This window comes from Pelophylax lessonae (assembly GCF_965119305.1).
Source record: "Pelophylax lessonae genome assembly, chromosome: 1".
Taxonomy (NCBI): domain Eukaryota; kingdom Metazoa; phylum Chordata; class Amphibia; order Anura; family Ranidae; genus Pelophylax; species Pelophylax lessonae.
This window is the reverse complement of record NC_138768.1, coordinates 14,571,664-14,594,936: the sequence shown is the minus strand read 5'-3', so window position 1 is coordinate 14,594,936 and position 23,273 is coordinate 14,571,664. Positions and strand designations below refer to the sequence as shown.

Sequence of the window (23,273 nt, the reverse complement as noted above, 5' to 3'; positions counted from 1 at the left end):
CCTTCTTATTCTTGGCTGTGTTTCCAGGTGCCAGACCGGCCCCCGACATTTGCTTTGTTGATGTGAACAAGGCTGGAGACCGATATGGAAACTGCGGGAAAGACATGCAGGGCAACTTTGTAAAGTGCAAACCCCAGTAAGTTATGTTCTAACAGCATGCCCATACTGGCTCTTTATTGCTGTCTTAAAAATTATTTCTCTTACGTCCTCTGACAGTCGCCGCCCACTCATACAGTCTTCACTACTGGGTATTGGTCTTATCCACAGGAGTAAGCTAGGCAGAAGATTTTGTTAGAAACATTCACAAAAACTTTGCATATACCCATCTACAGGGGGCTGTCCCTCTGGTCCAATACCCCCCTGCTAGCAGCATTCCCAATTCAGTTTGTCTTTTGCCTAGTTAGGAGTAGGCAGACTTCCCTTGGCTGGGGCTGCAGTCTCAGCCTTTTCTTCTTCTTCTTCTTCATTTTTATTTTGCTTTCCTGGGTTTGTTCGCTCCAGTTGAGCTTTCCTGTTACCCAGTGTTTAACTTTCTGGTTCAGATAAGGTTCTTTTCTCTGAACTGGGTGCTGCGTTGCTTTTTAGACGGTTGCGTTTCCCACCCCTCATGTCTACACTGCTTTGGGACATCCCCGTAGTGAAGACTGTCTGAGTGGGCGGCGACTATCAGAGGACGTAAGAGAAAATAGAATTTTTGTAAGAACTTACCGTAAAATTCTTTTCTCCGAGTCCTCTGACAGTCGCCGCCCCCCGCCCCCCGCCCCTCTTTTGGGGTTCATGGACTATCTACTGCTTGCTACCAAACTGAATTGGGAATGCTGCTAGCAGGGGGGTATTGGACCAGAGGGATAGCCCCCTGTAGGTGTGTCTATGCAAAGTCTAACACACCTAATCTTTTGTGAATGTTTCTAACAAAATCTTCTGCCTAGCTTACTCCTGAGGATAAGACCAATACCCAGTAGTGAAGACTGTATGAGTGGGCGGCGACTGTCAAAGGACTCAGAGAAAAGAATTTTACGGTAAGTGCTTACAAAAATTCTATTTTTTTGTTATTCTTATCAGGTGGTTCATGATCCTGCTTCTATCACATGTGTTCCCACACCTGCAGGCACCCGCAGCCAAAACACACTCCTGTTTAGCAGATGTGTTTTGCTAATTGCAGCACGTTTTCCTGTGCGCCGAAACGCGCTGAACATGCGGCTGCAGTTTTAAAAAAAAAGGGTCGGGGACTTTTTCCCTGCATTTCCCACAGGTACAGCAGCCCATTCAAATAAAGGGGCTGCTGTGCCCACGCAAACAGGCCCTGCAGCAAACGCTCAGATGTGAACCCAGACTAAGAGCTCATTTGAGAGCTGTCATGAAGAGTTCCCTCAATTTAGATCTCCTTCTGTTTACTTTATCGCTCAAGGTTGCAGGAGATCTGTACAGAGCTAAGTAAAACAAGGCAGACTAGCATCCCTTTAGAGCAGCCTTTCTAAACCTTTTCAAGATGGAGGAACCCCTGAAATAACTTTCTGGTCTTAGGGAACCCTTTGCTAAAAATGACTATATCTACAACTCATGATACATTAGTGTGATGGTCAGTGGGAAGAATGCTCCTTACACCTGTGGTCATTGGGAAGAATTCCCCCCTTAAAGATAGCTAAAAAGTTCATTAGTGTCAGTGGGAACTCATCTAGGAGGCAGAAATTGCTCAATGTTCAAGGTACCCCTAGACACATCTGGAGGAACCCTAGGCTTCCATGGGACCCTGGTTGAGAAACCCTACTTTAGATGTAGCGTGTTAGTTTTATCAAAGTCATCTAAGTAAAACCCAGGTTGCTGGAGAAATTATCAGAACCTCTCTTCATTATGTGCATTTTGTATACTATAATGTGCAATATTTATTAAGCTGGGTAATATTACTTTGTATTTTTATTAAGTTATAAAATTAACACAACTGTCCTTTACAGAGATGCCAAATGTGGCAAAATCCAGTGCCAAAGCAGCGCTGACAAACCCAAGCAGGACAACACTGTCTCCATGGACACCACCATTGATATTGATGGGTACAAGGTGAAGTGTCGAGGTGCACATTCCTATTCAATGCAGGAAAAAGAAGGAGACTCCTCCGATCCAGGCCTTGTAATGACAGGAACCAAGTGTGGAGACGGCATGGTGAGTCCGGAGGTCCATGTCTGGACAGACCTAAATATGGGGGTTGTCTGGACAGTCTTGTTGGAAATATGGCAATCTAGGTAGCAGAGGCCAACAATGAGGGCACGCAATCACCTACAGTCAATGTGGACCATGCATGAAGGTAGAATGGTCACAACTGCATTTAGACATTAATGGCTAAAAAAAATGGTGGCCTGTAAAATGTATAGGCATAATGAATCTGTTGCAAATTAAGGGCCCAAGGGATAGAATCCCTGTTCAAAAAATTATTATTTAAATGAGACCCAATTGCTAGAGTTCCCCATGTTAGTTCAAGTCTCTAATCCTAACTACAAAGCCATGATAATGGTATCATTTTTCTCATAGCTGGATCATCCCACTAGAATTTGTAATGATTTCATCTTTGAAATAGAACTTGCTGAAATTCCCCACTGGAGTTCCAAGAGTTATAGGAACCTAGCATGCTATTCAATTTGTCAGCCTGTGCTATCTTTTGGGTATAGTTGACCATTAAATACAAAAGGAGACAGTGTGATATTTCTAGTTGGTATCAGTTGACCAAAGAAACAATACGACATTACCATTATGGACCGTGGATGACGATATGACTGTTCCGTGGACCTTTATGGATGAACAGTACATATAGACAACCATTAACAGTTCACGGTGAGACTGCATCTTAATGTACTAGGAACTAGGGGTGGTGATCCTAGCTGTATGAATCTAGAATAGCTTTCTATTTTACTTTTGAAGGTTTTCCACCACTCATCTAAAAAGGCATCCTCAGGTCAGAGACTGATGAAGCCACTTGGGCTTGTAGCAATATGTCCTTCAGCATTATAGAACAAGTCTGGCTCAAACTAACAAATTATTGCTAGCTATACTATATCCTAAATAAATGAAAACTTTCATGAATCCAGAATGCCATGTGATTTCTAATTTTCTTCCTACCCCTAAGACTTCAAACATTTAAAAGACACCGTGTCAAAATTCTCTCTTCTCTTCTGGTTTCAGGTGTGTCAAGATGGCCAGTGTCAAAATGCCTCCTTCGTTGAACTGGAGAAGTGTTTGTCTCAATGTAATGGACATGGGGTGAGATATGTATCAATGTCACGTATTGAAGAAGTTGTGGGTTAACCAGCTGGGCTGTTGCTGTGTGTTGATCTTTGGAAGGGTGGTAGATGATGGGAGCTGAAGTTATTATATGTTGATGGTGGGATTTGAAGTAGTTGTGAGCTGATGGTGAAACCTGAAAAGGGTTCTGTGGGCTGACAAGTGAGGCTGATTTTGTTTTTTTAGGATGACATTGGAGCTGAAAGAGTTGGGAATAGTGGTAGCCTGTTGGGGGGCTTCTGCAGGTTGACAGTGGTAGCTGAACTTCTTGAGGGTTGACATTGGCAGCCAAAGTTTTTGGTTGGAGCAGGGAATAGTGGTAGCCTGTTGGGGGGCTGCTGTAGGTTGACAGCAGGAGCTGAACTTCTTGTGGGTTGACATTGGCAGCCAATGTTTTTGGTTGGAGCAGGAAATAGTGGTAGCCTGTTGGGGGGCTTCTGAATGGTTGACAGTGGTAGCTGAACTTCTTGAGGGTTGACATTTGCACCCAAAGTTTTTGGTTGGAGCAGGGAATAGTGGTAGCCTGTTGGGGGGGGGGGGGGGGTTGCTATAGGTTGACAGTGGGAGCTGAACTTCTTGAGGGTTGACATTGGCAGCCAAAGTTTTTGGTTGGAGCAAGGAATAGTGGTAGCCTGTTGGGGGGTTGCTATAGGTTGACAGTGGGAGCTGAACTTCTTGTGGGTTGACATTTGCAGCCAAAGTTTTTGGTTGGAGCAAGGAATAGTGGTAGCCTGTTGGGGGGTTGCTATAGGTTGACAGTGGGAGCTGAACTTCTTGTGGGTTGACATTGGCACCCAAAGTTTTTGGTTGGAGCAGGGAATAGTGGTAGCCTGTTGGGGGGCTTCTGTAGGTTGAAAGCCGGAGCTGAACTTTTTGTGGGTTGACATTGGCAGCCAAAGTTTTTGGTTGGAGCAGGGAATAGTGGTAGCCTGTTGCGGGGCTGCTGTAGGTTGACAGCGAGAGCTGAACTTCTTGTGGGTTGACATTTGCAGCAAAAGTTGTTGCTTTGAGATAACATTGGGGATTGTGGCTAAAAGTGATGGTCAATGGTTAAAGCTCAAGTTGTGAAGGACATTAGGTTGGTGGTTGAAGCTTAATTTATTAAAGTCGATTAGTGGAGCTGATGTTGTGGAGAACATTAGGTTTAAGGTTGTTGCTGTTGGTTGACACTAGAGGGTGAATTTATCATTGGGGGCTGTAAAGCATAATCACCAAGTACAACCACTAGGTGTAACTGTTGGAGAACTGCTGCAGATAAAACTCTTACTGGTCAAGATAGTGCTGGACACATTCCTGAGCCTTTTTGTTTTATTGGGAAACAATGGGAACACAGAGACAGGAAATTACATCATAACCAAATAGTTCCAATAAAAATAACAATAAATTGTGCCCAGCATTAAATGTAACAACACCACCTAGTGGCAATGCTGCTAATTGCAGTATAATATGACAATCGTTGTTGCACCTATGTCTTTATAAGCAGAATGTTAACACCCCTAAACAACTACTTTTCATATAAGTTGTAGGTTGAGAGTGGAAGCGGAAGTTCTTGTGAATTGACAGTTGCAGGCAATGTTGTTGCTTCATGGAGGGCATTGAGTTTAGGGTTGTTGCTGTGGGTTGGCATTGAGTTTAGGGTTGTTGCTGTGGATTGGCACTGGAGGGGGAATTAGTTGAGGACACAGTGCAGCCCACTCAGCAAATACTGCCACTTTGAAATGGAACATGTATGCCCATTTGGGCCTGTCCACCAAAAATATATGCTTTAGTTATAGGTGGAGTAGGTTGGGCTGAGCAAGCCTCTGGCTATCTATGTCAAGGGTTTTAAAACGACTGATTTAGTTATACTTTAATAAAGTGAAATACCGTTTCTTCTACTTTATTTGTGATGCTCAGCCATAGTGAAGGGAATAAATGTTTTATCCTGTACAGAATGTGGGATTCATCAACAAGACTATATTGATGTGTATTGTGCACTGATCCTCTTCCTTCCTTTCCTTTCAGGTGTGCAATAGTAACAAGCACTGCCACTGTCACGCTGGCTGGGCGCCCCCCTACTGTGACAAGTCTGGCCAAGGTGGCAGCGAGGACAGCGGACCCGTAGGAGACGACTGTGAGTTTTGCCTCCCTTGATGTTGAATGTAGTCCATCTGTTTTGTTCCTGTCAGGGACAGGAGTCTACAAACTTTCAAAACAAAGGGCCAGTTTACTGCCCATCAAACTTAAGGGGGGCTGAACAGAACAGTGGCCAGTGAGAGTAAAAAAAATGCCCTGGCATCGGTTGGAGTAAACAATGCCAAAGGCTTGGAGGCCAATGGGAGTAAAAAAAAAGTACATACCGTAACTGGAGTCAGTGGGAAGAATAATGCCCCATCATTGATGTCAGTGGGAGGAATAATGCCCCATCATTGGTGTCAGTGGGAGGAATAGTGTCCCATCATTGGTGTCAGTGGGAGGAATAGTGTCCCATCATTGGTGTCAGTGGGAGGAATAGTGCCCCATCATTGGTGTCAGTGGGAGGAATAGTGCCCCATCATTGGTGTCAGTAGGAGAATTAGCTCCCCCATCTCTGGTGTCAATAGGAGGAATAGTACCCCATTGTTGGTGTCAGTAGGAAGCATAGAGCTCTGTCTTTGGTGTCAGTGGAAAGAATAGTGCCCCATCCTTGGTGTCATTGGGAGAAGTAGTTCCCCATCTCTGGTGTCAATTGGAGGAATAGTACCACATTGTTGGTGTCAGTGGGAGGTATAGTGTTCCATCTTTGGTGTCAGTGGAAGGAATAGTTCCTTGTATCAGTGGAAAGAACAATGCCCAAAGGGCAAGGTAAAGGCAAGCAAAGGGCCACATTTGTCCCACAGGCTGCAGTTTGGAGATGCGCAAATGCACAGCATAGTGCTCCAACCTTGGTGTTAGTAGGAGAATTAGTTCCCCATCTCTGGTATCAGTGGGAGGAATAGTACCCCATTGTTGGTGTCAGTGGGAGGCATAGTGCCTCATCATTGGTGTCAGTGGGAGGCATAGTGCCCCATCATTGGTGTCAGTGGGAGAATTAGTTCCCCATCTCTGGTGTCAGTGGGAAGAATAGTACCCCATTGTTGGTGTCAGTGGGAGGCATAGTGCTCCATCTTTGGTATCAGTGGAAGGAATTGTGCCCCATCCTTGGTGTCAGTGGGAGAATTAGTTCCCCCATCTCTGGTGTCAGCGAGAGGAATAGTACCCCATTGCTGGTGTCAGTGGGAAGCATAGAGCTCTGTCTTTGGTGTCAGTGGAAAGAATAGTGCCCCATCCTTGGTTTAATCTGAGAATTAGTTCCCCATCTCTGGTGTCAGTGGGAGGAATAGTACCACATTGTTGGTGTCAGTGGGAGGTATAGTGCTCCATCTTTGGTGTCAGTGGAAGGAATAGTTCCTTGTATCAGTGGAAAGAACAATGCCCAAAGGGCCAGGTAAAGGCAAGCAAAGGGCCACATTTGTCCCACAGGCTGCAGTTTGGAGATGCACAAATGCACAGAATAGTGCCCCATCCTTGGTGTCAATGGGAGGAATAGTACCCCATCTCTGGAGTCAGTGGGAGGAATAGTACCCCCATTGTTGGTGTCAGTGGGAGGCATAGTGCCCCATCCTTGGTGTTAGTGGGAGAATTAGTTCCCCATCTCTGGTATCAGTGGGAGGAATAGTGCCCCATTGTTGGTATTAGTGGGAGGCATAGTGCTCCATCTTTGGCATCAGTGGAAGGAATTGTGCTCCATCCTTGGTGTCAGTGGGAGAATTAGTTCCCCATCTCTGGTGTCAGCGAGAGGAATAGTACCCCATTGTTGGTGTCAGTGGGAGACATTGTGTTCTGTTTTAGGTGTTAGTGGAAGGAATAGGGCCAGGTAAAGGCAAGCAAAGAGCCACATTTGGCCCACAGGCTGCAGTTTGGAGACCCCTGCTCTGGGAGATGCACAAATGACCAATCATATGGCAGATTATTATTTTGTGTTAGAAAAGTCTGACTAAATACCTGGTGATCCTGCCAATCCTCTCGCAAATCCATGCCTTCCTGTCCTTTTCTGACCAGGCTAGCCACAAAAGCAGATTCGTGTGACCGTGGTCAGTTTGCACCCTTGCCTTGGGACCTATAGAATGCCTAGGCACAGCATCTTTGGTCTCGTAGTCAGTCTGTGACATCACAGGCTGACCTATCCCCTCCCAGCCCTGCATGGCCTGCTTGGTGGACAAGGAGTTGTTTTATTGGGCTTTTTCCCATTGAAGTGTTGCCAATCTCTCCTGCAGACCAGGCGGAGGCAACCTTTCAGAAGTGGAGATCTACCTGAACAACAAGAAAAAGATGAAAGATCTCTCGGGTTCAATACCCTTATTGTTTTGTTATTAAGAAATTAACTAGCAAGAGGTAACTAAATAGTAAGGAAAACCTAAAAACATATGATAAAACAAATGTCACTGTAAAAATATAAACCTAGCTTGTCTTAAAGGTGGACAGTGTCAGTCAGTAGAGCAGTGGATGGTGTCAGTAGGTAAGTGGATGGTGTCAGTAGGTCAGTGGATGGTGTCAGTAGAGCAGTGGATGGTGTCAGTAGAGCAGTGGACGGTGTCAGTAGGGCAGTGGACGGTGTCAGTAGAGCAGTGGATGGTGTCAGTAGAGCAGTGGACGGTGTCAGTAGAGCAGTGGATGGTGTCAGTAGGGCAGTGGATGGTGTCAGTAGAGCAGTGGATGGTATCAGTAGAGCAGTGGATGGTGTCAGTAGGGCAGTGGATGGTGTCAGTAGGGCAGTGTATGGTGTCAGTAAGGCAGTGGACGGTGTCAGTACGGCAGTGGATGGTGTCAGTAGGGCAGTGGACGGTGTCAGTAGAGCAGTGGACTGTGTCAGTAGAGCAGTGGACTGTGTCAGTAGGGCAGTGGACGGTGACAGTACGGCAGTGGACGGTTTTAGTAGAGCAGTGGATGGTGTCAGTAGGGCAGTGGACGGTGACAGTACGGCAGTGGACGGTGTCAGTAGAGCAGTGGATGGTGTCAGTAGAGCAGTGGACTGTGTCAGTAGGGCAGTGGACGGTGACAGTACGGCAGTGGACGGTGTCAGTAGAGCAGTGGATGGTGTCAGTAGGGAAGTGGGCGGTGTCAGTAGAGCAGTGGACGGTGTCAGTAGAGCAGTGGACGGTGTCAGTAGAGCAGTGGACGGTGTCAGTACGGCAGTGGACAGTGTCAGTAGAGCAGTGGATGGTGTCAGTAGGGCAGTGGGCGGTGTCAGTAGGGCAGTGGACGGTGTCAGTAGAGCAGTGAACGGTGTCAGTAGGAAGGGAAGCAATCTGCCCATCACCTGCCCATGACCAACAGTGTAGGCATCCACAAGAGGCGGATGTGACAAGATGACAACGCAGGATCAGAATTGAGAGACAGAGCTTTGTCACCGTATAACAGGAAGGGCCTTAGCAAGGGCCTTTAAACCAGGATCACCAGGAATATTTTAATAAAAGCTATAAGACAGAAAACATTTGGAATAACGATACAGTGTTAAAGCTTTTGAGATGTTAGTGATTGAGTTAGATCCACTTCCTAAAAACTAGACACTCCTTTAAATCAGCGACCACCAATAACGTATCTCCTGTCTCCAGTTACAGATGGCCTCATTGTCTTCCTGCTGCTTCTCTTTCTGGTTGTCCTCCCGTTGGTGGCCTATGGCTTCTATTACTGGTACCGAAAGCCCAATTCTCAGTTCAGCAAGTGGGTGAAGAAGAGCAAAGCCAAGTGCAGGTGAGTGGGATTTATACATTTTCCGTGTGTGATGTCATCATTATGTGTGTGATGTCATCAACGTAAAGTCCCAGCTTAAAGCTGTACTCCTGATGGTATCTGGCAAATACGATCAATCGGTGCTCGTAGTGATTGCAATGGATGGTGCCCTGCAGAAACCAAATAAAAAAGTAGGAAGGAAGTCATGAGGACTTCTATCAAATGCATGTCACTATTTTATTGTGACGATGGTGTCACATGAGTCCAACAATACCACCATTCCAGGGCCTCTCAGAGTCCCAAAAGTCCAAGAATACCAACGTTTTTTGGGCCTTGCAAGATCCCTGCCTGAAGGCAAGTCCTAGAATACTAACGGGACTTAACCACAACCCGTAACCTCAAACATTTTGTAGCCTTGCAGGGTCCCTTCCTGAAGGCAAGTCTGAGAATACTAATGTTTCAGGACCTTGCAAGATCCTATAAATCCAAGAATACTGATGTTTTGCAGCCTTGCTGGGTCCCTTCCTCAAGGCAAGTTCTAGAATACCAACTTTTAAGGACCTCACAAGAACCCATAACTCCAAGCATACAGACATTTTGGAGCTTCGCAGGGTCTCTTCCTGAAGGACAGCCTGAGAATACCAACAGGATCTAACCAGAACCCATAACCTCAAGAATACAAATATTTTGGATCCCGGTAGGGTACCTTCCTGAAGATAAGTCTAAGAATACTAACGTTTCAGGACCTTGCATGATCCCATAAATCCAAGAATACTGATGTTTTGGGGCCTTGCAGGGTCCCTTCCTCAAGGTATGTCTTAGAATACCAACATTTCGGGACTTCACAGAGTCCTTATCTGAAGGCAAGTCCAAGAATACTAACATTTCAGTACCTTGCATGATCCCGTAAATCCAAGAATACTGATGTTTTGGGGCCTTGCAGGATCCCTTCCTCAAAGCAAGTTCTAGAATACCAACTTTTAAGGACCTCACAAGAACCCATAACTCCAAGCACAGGCATTTTGGAGCTTTACAGGGTCCCTTCCTGAAGGCAAGTCTGAGAATACCAACAGGACCTAAGAAGAACCCATATCCTCAAGAATACAAATATTTTGGATCCTGGTAGGGTACCTTCCTAAAGATAAGTCCAAGAATACTAGCATTTCAGGACCTTGCATGATCCCATTAATCCAAGAATACTGATGTTTAGGGGCCTTGCAGGGTGCCTTCCTCAAGGTAAGTCTTAGAATACCAACATTTCCGGACTTCACAGAGTCCTTTCCTGAAGGCAAGTCCAAGAATACCAACATTTCAGGACCTCGCAAGATCACATAACTCCAAGAATAAGGATATGTTGGGGCCTTGCAGTGTCCCTTCCTGAAGGCAAATCCAATGATCCCATAAATCCAAGAATACTGATGTTTTTGAGCTTTGCCATTTTTTTTTATTAGCCAATAGAGAAAACGATCATCTGTTGCATCATTTGTCGTTAGGATTTTCAGCATTTTTTAGCTTTTCCGTTCATTTTTATTTATTTATATTTTTATTATTATTATTAATTTATTATTCTTATTTTTTTGCTGTAAGGTAAGGGGTTAGAGTTAAGGTTAGGTTAGGGTAGGATTAGGGGTTGGGGTTATTTATTATTTATATATTATTTGTTAGTGTGTTAATACTACTACTAATATTAATAATAATAATACATAAATAAAAGTAAATACACAATTAAATAAAAATATTCATTGCAATAAATCTATACTAAGTAATAATAAATAAACAATAAACCCCTAACCTTAACCCCTAACCCTTAAAAAAATAATATATAACAATAAAATCATAAATAAACACCCTAACATAAAATAAATAAATGATTATTATTATTATTATTGTTAATAATAATAACATAATATTGTTATTAATATATATTTTTTTGTCCAGGTTTGGGTGTTTGTTATTATTTTTTATTATTATTACTATTATTATTATTATTAATGTATTATATTTTTAAGGTTAGGGGTTAATTATTATTTATTTATAAATAATTAAACCCTAACCATAACCACTAACCCTCAAGGGGGCAGTGCTACAATAATAATAATAATAATATTAATAATAAAAACATACTATTAATATTGTTATTATTAGATATGTTTTGTCCAGGTTTGGGTGTATATTATTATTATTTTTTATTATTATTATTATTATTATTATTATTATTATCGGATATATTTTTTAAGGTTAGGGGGTTAATTAATATTTACTTATACTACATAATAATACATTTATTTTATTTATTTATGATGAGTTTTAGTTATTTGTGTATTTATTTAACATTTATTTATTCATATATTATTACTATTTATTATTATTATTATTTTTTTTTTTTACATTTACAAAGGCGCAGATCTGCCCCAATTTGAGCTACAAAAAACGCTCCAGAATTTTTTTGAGCTTCAGGCGTTTGGCTTCAAACGACTTGGAGGGGAGATGTGAACCAACTCCATAGAGAATAACTGATTTGTTTTCTCTTCTAGCGTTTTGGAGCTTCGAGCTACAAAACGCTGAGATGTGAATGAGACCTAAATGATATAATAAAACAATAGCACATAAAATTGGACCCTCTGCAGCTGATGGGCCCTGGACTGGTCAGGAGCCCCTAGCTCCTGACCATTTCATGTATGTGGATATAATAAATATATTTATATGTATATATATATATATATAATATGTATGTGGATATAATAAATAATATATTAACTCTATGTGGATATAATATAAGAACTCTATGTGGATATAATAAATAATATAATAACTCTATGTGGATATAATAAATAATATAATATCTCTATGTGGATATAATAAATAATATAATAACTCTATGTGGATATAATAAAGTCTATATAATTGTCTCCATTGCAGAATGAGTAGCACTCCTCGCCAGCAGCCGCCCCGTCCTCAGTCCAAAACAATCTTCACTCAGCGCAGCGTTCCCCCGGCCGCCGCGGCCCCTCCGGCCGCACAGAAGGCCACACAGAAGGTAACACAACGGCTCAACGCCATGAATGTAAAATGTATAATGTACACAAATGGATTTATGTTTTTGATTCTCAATGGGTTGGTAAATTAAAGTGGTAAAACAGCTTTTCCTTCACTTGCCCTCTCATGACCCGTACACCCCCCCCCCCCCCCCCATAGACCAGAGAAATTCTTCCATTTTCCGCTTATTTAGCAACAACTTTGTCAATAATTTTGGAGAAATAAATTAGGCTTTTTTTTTTTTTTTTTTATATTTGCATAAATTATTTTATTTTCTATGTAATTTATAGACAAAAAGACCGACAAAAAAACATTTTTTTTTCTCGTTTTGCCCAGTTATTTTTAAAAATATTAATTTTACTTTAAATAAAAATAGATTTTTCTTTGTATAATGTATATAGTTTAAAATTAAATTATGGGGTCTGTTTATAAAAAATTAGCCTGGGCATTTACTCAGCTATCATGAATAAATCCTGTATTGTGTCTAATATGTGTATTCCTATGATAGCTCCATCTAGTGGTCATAATGCAGTATGTTCCTGCTTACTGTATTTCAGTAAAGTACCCCATTATGGCCACTAGATGGCACTATTAGACACAATACTGGTAAGTAGTAAGCACATATTAGACACAATACTGGCATTATTTGTGACGGTTGCAGGAATGCTCACGTATTTGCACAGCAATTTTTTCTCATATAGACTCCTAAATGTTTGTGGCAGAAAGCATGGCAAACTTGAAAATGGAAAAAAAAGGAAAGCACCCAAAAAAAAAATGCAGAAAAATGAAAAATATTTGTAAATGTTAGTGGTAAAAAAATAAATAAAATTAAATGCATTAAAATATATAAACATTAATGGTAAAAAATATAGAATAGGAATAGATTTTATTGCGCAAATTTTGCCATTTAAAATGACATTATTGGGTATGCTTATAAAAAAGAAATATAGCTGCGCGAAAGCCTGAGCATTCACACAGCCATCATCATGAATAATTCCGGTATTGTGTCTAATATGTGTATTCTTATATCTTCTTCTCCATCTAGAGGCTATTATGCAGTATGTTTCTGATTGCAGTAATTCAGGAAAATTGCACATTATGGCCACTAGATGGCACTAAATAAGTAATACACATAATAGACACAATACTGGCATTTTCTGTGATAGCTGTGGAAAAGCACAGGCATTCGTACAGCATTTTTTTCCCCCACATATAGACCCCTAAATGTTTGTAAAAAGCATGGCAAAGTTGAAAATGGAAAAAAAGACACGCCCCCCCAAATAAATAAATAATATATATATATATATATATATATATATATATATATATATATATATATATATATATATATATATATAAAATATGCAGGAAATTTAAAACAATTGTAAATAATAATAGTAAAAAAAAATGCATTTAAAAAAGAGGAATATCAATGGTAAAATATACAAAAACAAACCTGAAAAAATAAAAATAGCTAAGGGTAGGAAGGAAGGAGTTAATTGGGGCTGAATAATGTACAATATTGGCATTATTTGGGAGGGCTATGGGAATGCTCAAGCATTGTATTGTAAATACAATGTAAATGTAAGTGGTAAAAAAAATAAAAATAAAATGCATTCAAAAATATAAACATTAATGGTAAAAGATATAGAATAAGAATAGTTTTTTTTTTGCAGAATTGATGCCATTTAAAATGATATTATAGGGTATGCTTATAAAAAAAAATAGCTGTGCGAAAGCCTGAGCATTCACACAGCCATCATCATGAATAATTCCTGTATTATGTCAAATATGTGTATTCTTATGATCTTCACCTCCATCTAGTGGCCATTATGCAGTATGTTCCTGATTGCAGTAATTCAAGAAAATAGCACATTATGGGCACTGGATGGCGCTAAATATCATAAGTAATACACATATTAGACACAACACTGGCATTATTTGTGAAGGCTGTGGAAATGCACAGGCATTCGCACAGCATTTTTTAAATTTAATTTTATTTAATTTTTATATTCTATTTTTTTTACATATTGACATATTGACCCCTAAATATTTGTACAAAGCATGGCAAAGTTGAAAATGAAAAAAAAAAAAAAGACCACCACCCCCCCTCCAAAAAAAAATAAAAACAAATATATATATATATATATATATATATATATATATATATATATATATATATATATATATATATAATGCAGAAAATGCAAAACAATTGTAAATATTAATAGTAAAAAAAATGCATTAAAATTAAAATATATATATATTAATGGTAAAAAATACAAATACAAAATATCTCGAAAAGTATAGATAGCTAAGGAAAGGAAGGAAGGAGTTCATTTGGGGCTGATCAGAGTTCATTAAGGATTAATAAGGGGTTAAATCAGAATACATTGTATTTCTATTTTTTAATTCAAATATTAAATACTAATTGCAATATTACAAATATTAATTAATTGATAATAATTGTAATATTCAAAATACTAACTATATTTAACTGATGTCATCTGCATATCAGAGGTCACACCTTTGATCTACATATATAGATAGATAAAATGCAGAAAAATTAAAAACAATTGTAAATATTATTAGAAAAAAAAAAATGCATTAAAAGGAAAAAAATATATATATTAATGGTAAAAAAATAAAAAAATAAATAAAAAATATCTGAAAAAATATAGATAGGTAAGGGTAGGAAGAAAGGAGTTTATTTGGGGCTGATCAGAGTTAATTAAGGATTAATAAGGGGTTAAATCGGAATACATTGTATTTCTATTTTTAATATTTTTATTTAAAATATGAAATACTAATTGTAATATTACAAATATTAATTAATTGATAATAATTGCAATATTCAAAATACTAAATATATTTAACTGATGTCATCTGCATATCAGAGGTCACACCTTTGATCTACATATGAATGAAAAAGCAAATACAATGTAACAACACGTTACATCTTATTACTGAATGGCACTTGTGGTAGTGACTGCGGCAGGGGGATAGAAGTTGGACATAGGAGACGTGTTCTAGAAACCTTGTAAAAAATTTTAGTATGTATCTTTTACATTTAAAATCTTCCTGTTTTTAAACTTTTGCAACTTCAACATTTTCCTTAAGTTCTTTAATAATGACACAAAGTGGAAATTCGATGAAGCTTCATGCATAACGATAGATTGCATGAAAAGAATAGTTAAATAAAAAAAATAAAAACATTTAAAAACTCCCCCCGCCTTGAGAAAATTTCCATGTAAACAACAGGCGGCAGGGTGGTGTAACTGTCTGTACAATGTGTGATGAAAAACAGGCAGAATTTCCTTATGGATTTGATTTTTCTGGATAGATATTAGCTGGAAAATATGCAGAGAAACTTAGCAAAGCTGCTTTTGCTCACTTCTTGCGTCCCTCAGCGGTTTGAGAATTTAATTTGAACAAGGCACCAGCTGATCTCTGCTCGATAAAGGCTATGTTTTTTTTTTTTTTCTGCAGCTTAATGTTTTAGGAAATGTTTTTTTGTGGCGGCTTCCTCTTGGATAGAATATTAAAAGTTGCTTGGCATGTGGATGTCATCATTGCTCATCCTTAACCCCTTCCACGGTAGAGATCCCCAGGAAGCAGTGATATTTATAGAACAGCTCTCAAAACCTTTTTGCAAATTTTATATAACCCTCTGTATAGCATATAGCGCTTGGTCCTGTTCTAAACAAAGGCCTGATATGGAGTAAAAGTTCTTTATTGATGTCAATGTTGGCTGTAGTCCCTCCCCAGTCTGTAGCCCAATTTATAGATGTTTTTATGGGTGGAGGTTCAGCCAGCACTGAGCCCCTGTCCCCCTCTCTAAGCTGAGCATTTTTTTTACTGTTTTCTTTTACTATTGTGAGAATCTCTGACTGCACTGATTGTTCATTCATAATAGTAAAAGATCACTTGGCTCTGCGGGGCTCAGTGATCCATCTGCAGGTGCCCTCGATGTTGCAAGCAGCTGCAGATACATGGAAGCATACAAGGGAGAGATGAAAGCACACAGAGAGCTGCTCAAATGCAGATGTCACAGGAAGGCTTCGGCTCCATCCGCTCCTGACCACTCCCTCTAACGCGTTTCACCAGTCTTGGGCTTAATCATAGTCCTCTACGATTAAGCTCATGATGGGTGAAATTCACCCAGCACATGGTTAGGGAAGGTATGGGGCTGATGCTTTTCTGTGACATTTGCAACTGAGCAGCTCTCTGTATGTGCTTTTATCTTTCCCTTGTATGCTTCTAAGCATCGGGCAAGACTAGCCCTGTGGGATCTGCACTTGACATGGACTGAATCACCAGGTGACTGAACCAATGGAGCTTGAAGCAGCAATACATGTGTGATTGAGGTTCTGCCACAGATAGATCACACAGCCCCACAGGAATAAGTGATCTTTTATTCACAGTACCATGCTGATTGTTCATTCAGAAATGTGAAACATCACTTATTCCTGTGGGGCTGTGTGATCTATCTGTGGCTGCTTGTAAACATCTAGGGCACCTGTAGATGGATCACACAGCTCTGCAGCATTCGTTTTTTTATGAATGAACAGGCAGTGTCATTCACAGTACCATGCTGATTGCTCATTCAGAAAAGTGACATGGCCTGTTCATTCATAAAAAGAGAGAGCTGCAGAGCTGTGTGATCCACTTACAGGTTCCCTAGATGTTTACAAGCAGCCACAGATGGATCACACAGCCTCACGGCACTAGGTGATCTTTCACCTTTCTGAATGAACAATCAGCATGGTACCGTGAATGACACAGCTTGTTCATTCATAAAAAACGAATGCTGCGGGGCTGTGTGATCCATTTACAGGTGCCCTAGATGTTTACAAGCAGCTGAAGATAGATCACACAGCACTAGAGGATCTTACACTTTTCTGAATAAAGAATTAGCACTGTTGGGGCTGGTACTGTGAGTGACACTGCCTGTTCATTCATAAAAAGCAAGTGTGGGCTGTGTGATCCATCTGCAGGTGCCCTGGATGTTTACAAGCAGCCGCTGACAGATCACACAATTCCACGGCACTAGGTGATCTTTCACTTTTCTGAATGAAGAATCAGCACTGCTGGGGCTGGTATTGTGAATGACACTGCCTGTTCATTCATAAAAAGCAAGTGCTGCGGGGCTGTGTGATCCATCTACAGGTGCCCTAGATGTTTACAAGTAGCCACAGATAGATCACACAGCCCCACAGCACTAGGTTATCTTTCACTTTTCTGAATGAACAATCAGCATGTTACCGTGAATGACACTGCCTGTTCATTCATAAAAAGCAAGTGTGGGCTGTGTGATCCATCTGCAAGTGCCCTGGATGTTTACAAGCAGCCGCAGACAGATCACACAATCCCACGGCACTAGGTGATCTTTCACTTTTCTGAATGAAGAATCAGCACTGCCGGGGCTGGTATTGTGAATGACACTGCCTGTTCATTCATAAAAAGCAAGTGCTGCGGGGCTGTGTGATCCATCTACAGGTGCCCTATATGTTTACAAGTAGCCACAGATAGATCACACAGCCCCACAGCACTAGGTTATCTTTCACTTTTCTGAATGAACAATCAGCATGTTACCGTGAATTACACTGCCTGTTCATTCATAACAATCAGCATGGTCCTGTGAATGACACTGCCTGTTCATTCATAAAATGCGAATGCTGTGGGGCTGTGTGATCCATCTACAGGTACCCTAGATGTTTACAAGCAGCTGCAGATAGATCATACAGCCCCAGGGCACTAGGAGATCTTTCACTTTTCTGAATGAAGAATCAGCACTGCTGGGACTGGTATCATGAATGACACTGCCTGTTCATTCATAAAAAGCAAGTGCTGCGGGGCTGTGTGATCCATCTACAGGTGCCCTAGATGTTTACAAGTAGCCACAGATAGATCACACAGCCCCACGGCACTAAGTGAATTCTGAATGAACAATCAGCATGTTACCGTGAATGACACTGCCTGTTCATTCATAAAAAGCAAATACTGCGGGGCTGTGATCCATTTACAGGTGCCCTAGATGTTTACAAGCATTAGGTGATCTTTAATTTTTCTGAATGAACAAATAGCACTGCTGGGGCTGGTACCGTGAATGACACTGCCTGTTCATTTTTAAAAAGCAAGTGTGGGCTGTGTGATCCATCTGCAGGTGCCCTGGATGTTTACAAGCAGCTGCAGATAGATCACACAACCCCACGGCACTAGGTGATTTTTCACTTTTCTAAATGAAGATTTAGCACTGTTGGGGCTGGTACCGTGAATGACACTGCCTGTTCATTCATAAAAAGCGATTGCTGTGGGGGCTGTGTGATCTATCTGCCTAGGCTTGGATGTTTAGAAGCAGCCATAGACAGATCACACAGCACCTCAGACTGTGTAATTTTTTGTAAACGGCAGTTCTGCTCTCCAGAGTGGTCCCTTCTACCAGAGACCAGAGCTGTCACTAACAAATCCATCTCCTTTCTAGTCATGTTCTTGGATAGTAGGGAGCAAACTGGGAGTCCCCTGTTGAGTTAAAGTGGAGCTCCACCCAAAAGGGGAAGCTCAGCCACAAGGCTTCACTGCAGGTTTCCCTTGGTGAAGATGGCGGTGGCGCCAGCACCCGACAGCCAATTAAAAAATCAGCTCGGGTGAAATCACAGCAGGACTCCTTGACCGATAAGTGTTCTAATAATAAAAGTCAGCAGATACAGTATTTGTAGCTGTTGACTTCTATTTTTTTTTCTGTAGGAGCCTGGAACTCCACTTTAAATAAAAGATCAAAAAGTTTAGTGGGACTTCTTTAAAGGCAGTCACTGATCCAAACCATGAGTTAGCTCCTGATACTCAGCCCAGTGGTGTATTTTGGTTTTGTGCTGTGACTAAAATTGGGTGCCCCCCCCCCCCTCCTATGTAAATTTGCCCTTTCCTTTTTTAACCAATGTACCTCCCTCCAAAATTGAAGGACTACAAGTTCCAGCATGAACCCCTGAGATCTCACAAGAGGGGGGGTGAGAGGGGGTGGGAGGTGGGAGAGAGAGAAGGGGGTGGGAGAGGGGGGTGGGTGAGGGAGAGAGAGAGGAGTGTGGGTGAGGGATGGAGAGGGGGGGGGTGAGAGAGAGGGGGTGAGAGAGGGGGGAAGAGAGAGGGGGGTGAGAGAGAGATGGGGGGATCAAAGAGAGAAAGGGAAGGATAGAGAGAGGGGGGATGAGAGAGAGCGAGAGAGGGGTGAGAGAGAGAGATGGGGGGATGAGAGAGAGGGGGGAGAGGGGGATGAGAGTGAGAGAGAGAGCGAGAGGGAGGATGAGAGAGAAGGGGGGATGAGAGAGAGGGGGGGATGAGAGAGAGAGGGGGTATGAGAGAGAAAGAGAGAGAGGGAGAGAGAGGAGGGGTGAGAGAGAGAGGGGGGAATGAGAGAGGGGGTGAGAGAGAAAGAGAGAGAGAGAGAGGGGGTGAGAGAGAGAGAGAGAGAGAGAGAGAGAGTGAGAGGGGGGAGTGAGAGGGGGTGAGAGAGAAAGAGAGAGAGGGGGGTGAGAGAGGCGGCTCTAGCAACCAGTGGCCAATAGAGTCTCATGTGGAGAGTGGGGCGGCTTTTTTGCTGCCCCCCTGCAAAATCCCGCCCTAGGCCTGGGCCTTGTTGGCCTAGGCCAAAATATAGCACTGACTCAGCCCTATTGGTCTACTCACTTAGCAAGTCTTCAGACACAGGGCAAGCGCTGAGGCAATGCCAATGGATCTGAACCTGGAAAGTGTTCCACAGCTAACTTGTAACCAGAACGGGGACCCTTACATGGAACCCAGTGCCGGAGGGTCACTTTCAGGATATCTCCTAAATGTCCAATCTAGTGACACTTTAAAGGCTGCTTTAGTAAGATACAATAATAGTGACCAGCTCAAGCAATAAAGTCTTGATTGAAGAAAAATGTTGAGGAAAAAATAAAAAATAGACTGACCTTTTCCCAGCAGAGCTAAAGTAGAGACGTCCATCCACCTAGGACACTAGCAAAATATTGAGGCGTGTTTAGTTATCCTGGGAGAGCCTATCCTGGGCTGGCGTACAATTTTTCTGTTTGCCGGTGTCCAATCCTTCCGTAGGCAGTGGTATAACATCAAGGTTACAGTCTTCCTGTGACCCTCGAAAGATATAATGTTAGATCTGACCTTCGGGCAAAGCGATAAATACGGGGCTGAAACATATGGAATTAATGCAGCCCCCAAGGAGACATTCCGTAACAGGTCCCTTGAAGACTCATTTCAATTAACTGAGTCACTGCATCATTTGCATCTGACCTGACTGCTATAGAGAGGGATGAGTACATGATTTCATGCTTGATCATTTTTATTATTGTTACTTTCCATCCACACAGAGCTCATGGAGTGTCTTTCATGGAAAAAGCAGTGCATCGACAAGCAGCTCGCAACCGGTCAACATCGTGCGCCCTCTACACCCACCCTCCAGCCAGGTGACCAAATCCTTCATACAGCTGAAGCCATCCAGACCTCCTCCACCAGCCAAATCATCTCCTGTCATTCCAGCAAAACAGGAGAGCCAGCTCAGCAAGCTTCTACCTCCAAAGAAACCACTCCCCACCTGCCCTGCCCGCACTCCGCAGGTATTTTGAGCTGTCCATCCACTGAGAAAAAGTCAAGGAGTCCATCCACCCAAAAAGTCGTAATTTAAGAGTCCAGGGGTGGGGGCTTAGTCTCTTTAACTTCTTTAATTCTTGATGACTCCAGCAGTGAGATCTTCAAGCCCAGGGCCTGATTCACCACTGGGCCACATATGGCACTTTTCCACTGCAAGTACCGGCTCGGCTCCACTCGGCCCTGCTTGGCTTGGTTTGGTTTTCCACTGCATGGTACCACATGGTACGGTGTTGGAACGGTTCGGTACGGTTTGGTACGGTTTGCTTTTCCACTAAAGTAGTAAGTGGGTGGGATAACAACGATTCTCTGACCAATCAGTGGCTAGTAGTGACAAACAGTCAAGGCTGCATGCAAAGGATTGTGGGATATGGTATCGGTACGGCCCTATTGGAACCACATATGGCACTTTTCCACTGCAAGTACCGGCTCGGCTCCACTCGGCCCTGCTTGGCCTTGCTTGGCTTGGTTTGGTTTTCCACTGCATGGTACCACATGGTACGGTGTTGGAGCGGTTCGCTACGGTTTGGTACAGTTTGCTTTTCCACTAAAGTAGTAAGTGGATGGGATAACAACGATTCTCTGACCAATCAGTGGCTAGTAGTGACAAACAGTCAAGGCTGCATGCAAAGGATTGTGGGATATGGTACCGGTACGGCCCTCTTGGAACCCCAACCGAGGTGGTAGTGTTTAAGCGAGCCGTACCATTCGGTTCCATGTAGTGGAAAAGCGCCGCCGTACTATACCGTACCGAACCGTTCCAACACTGTACCATGCGGTGGAAAAGAGCAAAAGCGAGCCGAACCATTCGGTTCCATGTAGTGGAAAAGCGCCGCCGTACCGTACCGTACTGAACCGTTCCAACACTGTACCATGTGGCGGAAAAGAGCAAAAGCAAGCCGAACCGTTCGGTTCCATGTAGTGGAAAAGCGCCGCCGTACCGTACCGAACCGTTCCAACACCGTACCATGTGGCGGAAAAGAGCAAAAGCGAGCCGAACCGTTCGGTTCCATGCAGTGGAAAAGCGCCATAAGGCACACAGGTCTACCAAAGGGCAGAACCAGCATATCTAATTAAAATGTTGCTCAATTTCTATCTGTTTCATTTCTCTAAATCTGTTGTTCTGTCTCCAGCTAAATCCCCCACGGAAGCCATTGCCTGGAAACCCAATCCAGAAGAAGGACTGTTTACTTGTGATGACACCAGCCAACAGTAGACCCTCTATTACTGAATCTACCATCCAGCTTAAAGGACACCACCGGTAGGTATTGAATTTCCAGGAAACCATACACCTTACTTGGCGGTAGTTTTGTTAAAGGTATACATTAGATGCTATTGCAACTTCTATTGCAACTTGATGAGTCCCGTTATCTCTTACTCTGTGTTCTTAGGCCAAAGCCAGGAAGCAAAGTTCAAGCAGCTGCAGCAGCATTCCTCCAGAAACAATGACATGCAAGGTACTTGTAGAGATTTTCTCCGCCAAGGACCAGGAGGGACAACGTCCTGACATTTGCACTATTAGGATGAGATTACCCCTTCAGATCCTTGAATGACATGTTCTCAGACTAGGTGGACATCACTGAGAGAGAGGTGACTACCTTCAGACAACCGGAGTCCAAGTTGTGGTGTACTGCAGTCAGAGGAACCCCCCAAGCCCCTGGTCTTCCAGGCTTTCTCAGCCACCTCTGTAATAATAGCACTGAACCCTGGGATAATGTCTTCAGACGTGACATATGGAAGGATATCTTGATGGGTTTTCAGTCGTACTGGAAGTTTTCTAGGAGGAAACATTTCCTTCCTCTTCTTCTGAGAGGCTTTGTTCTCCATAACCAACCTAGACTTGTGGGACCACTGATGAGATCTTACAGAACTCTTGGCAATTGAGTGTCCGTGTGACCAAAAAAATGGACATTCCCTTCTTTCATAAGGCCTTATTTCGGAATACATATTATCGAATGCCAGTCATGCCTTGCAATCGTTTACCATGCTTGTCTTATTTCATGCCTTAGCGAAATTATACTCTGGTCTGGTCATGGTATAGCCAGTAGTAAGTCACATTCGACTAGTTCTATAATCTTGAAGATGTTTCACAACTCATACAAGTAGCTTTGTTGGATGAGTAGCTAAATGTCCTCAACATTACAGAACAAGTCTACTTGAATGTGACTAACTACTGATAGGCAGGGCTTTTTTTCTCAGAGAATAGGTGCAGGAACTCCCCCTTTTCAAGTCACCCCTTGTCTCCGCCCCTACCCACCTCCGAGCACCGTTTCTTGGTTCCACCCACTACCCACCTCCGAAGACCACCCCTTTTAGATAATACAGTAACATTTGTGGTACTAACTAATTTGTATTGAACTTGTTAATAACAAGAAAAGCAGTAGAATAGATCCCCTGCAGCCAGCAACAATGGACCACTCACAACAAAACACCCCCCTCCCTAGCAGCAACAACAGATCTCCTCACTAGGCAGGGCTTTTTTTCTCAGAGAATAGGTGCCGAACTCCCCCTTTTCAAGTCACCCCTTGTCTCCGCCCCTACCCACCTCCGAGCACCGTTTCTTGGTTCCATCCACTACCCACCTCTGAAGACCACCC

General features: G+C 42.4%; 1 protein-coding gene across 1 annotated transcript in view; it reads left to right on the top strand.

Moving 5' to 3' along the window:
* LOC309566758 (disintegrin and metalloproteinase domain-containing protein 33-like) overlaps positions 1-22,660 on the top strand; it is a 175,162-nt gene extending 152,502 nt beyond the window's left edge. Inside the window, exons 15-23 of the mRNA XM_082272049.1 lie at positions 28-136; positions 1,953-2,157; positions 3,172-3,249; positions 5,275-5,383; positions 8,883-9,021; positions 11,920-12,037; positions 20,400-20,645; positions 21,810-21,937; positions 22,068-22,660. Coding sequence (XP_082128175.1) covers positions 28-136; positions 1,953-2,157; positions 3,172-3,249; positions 5,275-5,383; positions 8,883-9,021; positions 11,920-12,037; positions 20,400-20,645; positions 21,810-21,937; positions 22,068-22,125 — 1,190 coding nt within the window. The 3' untranslated portion in view covers positions 22,126-22,660. The remainder of the gene's footprint in view (positions 1-27; positions 137-1,952; positions 2,158-3,171; positions 3,250-5,274; positions 5,384-8,882; positions 9,022-11,919; positions 12,038-20,399; positions 20,646-21,809; positions 21,938-22,067) is intronic.
* Positions 22,661-23,273: the final 613 nt, after the last annotated feature.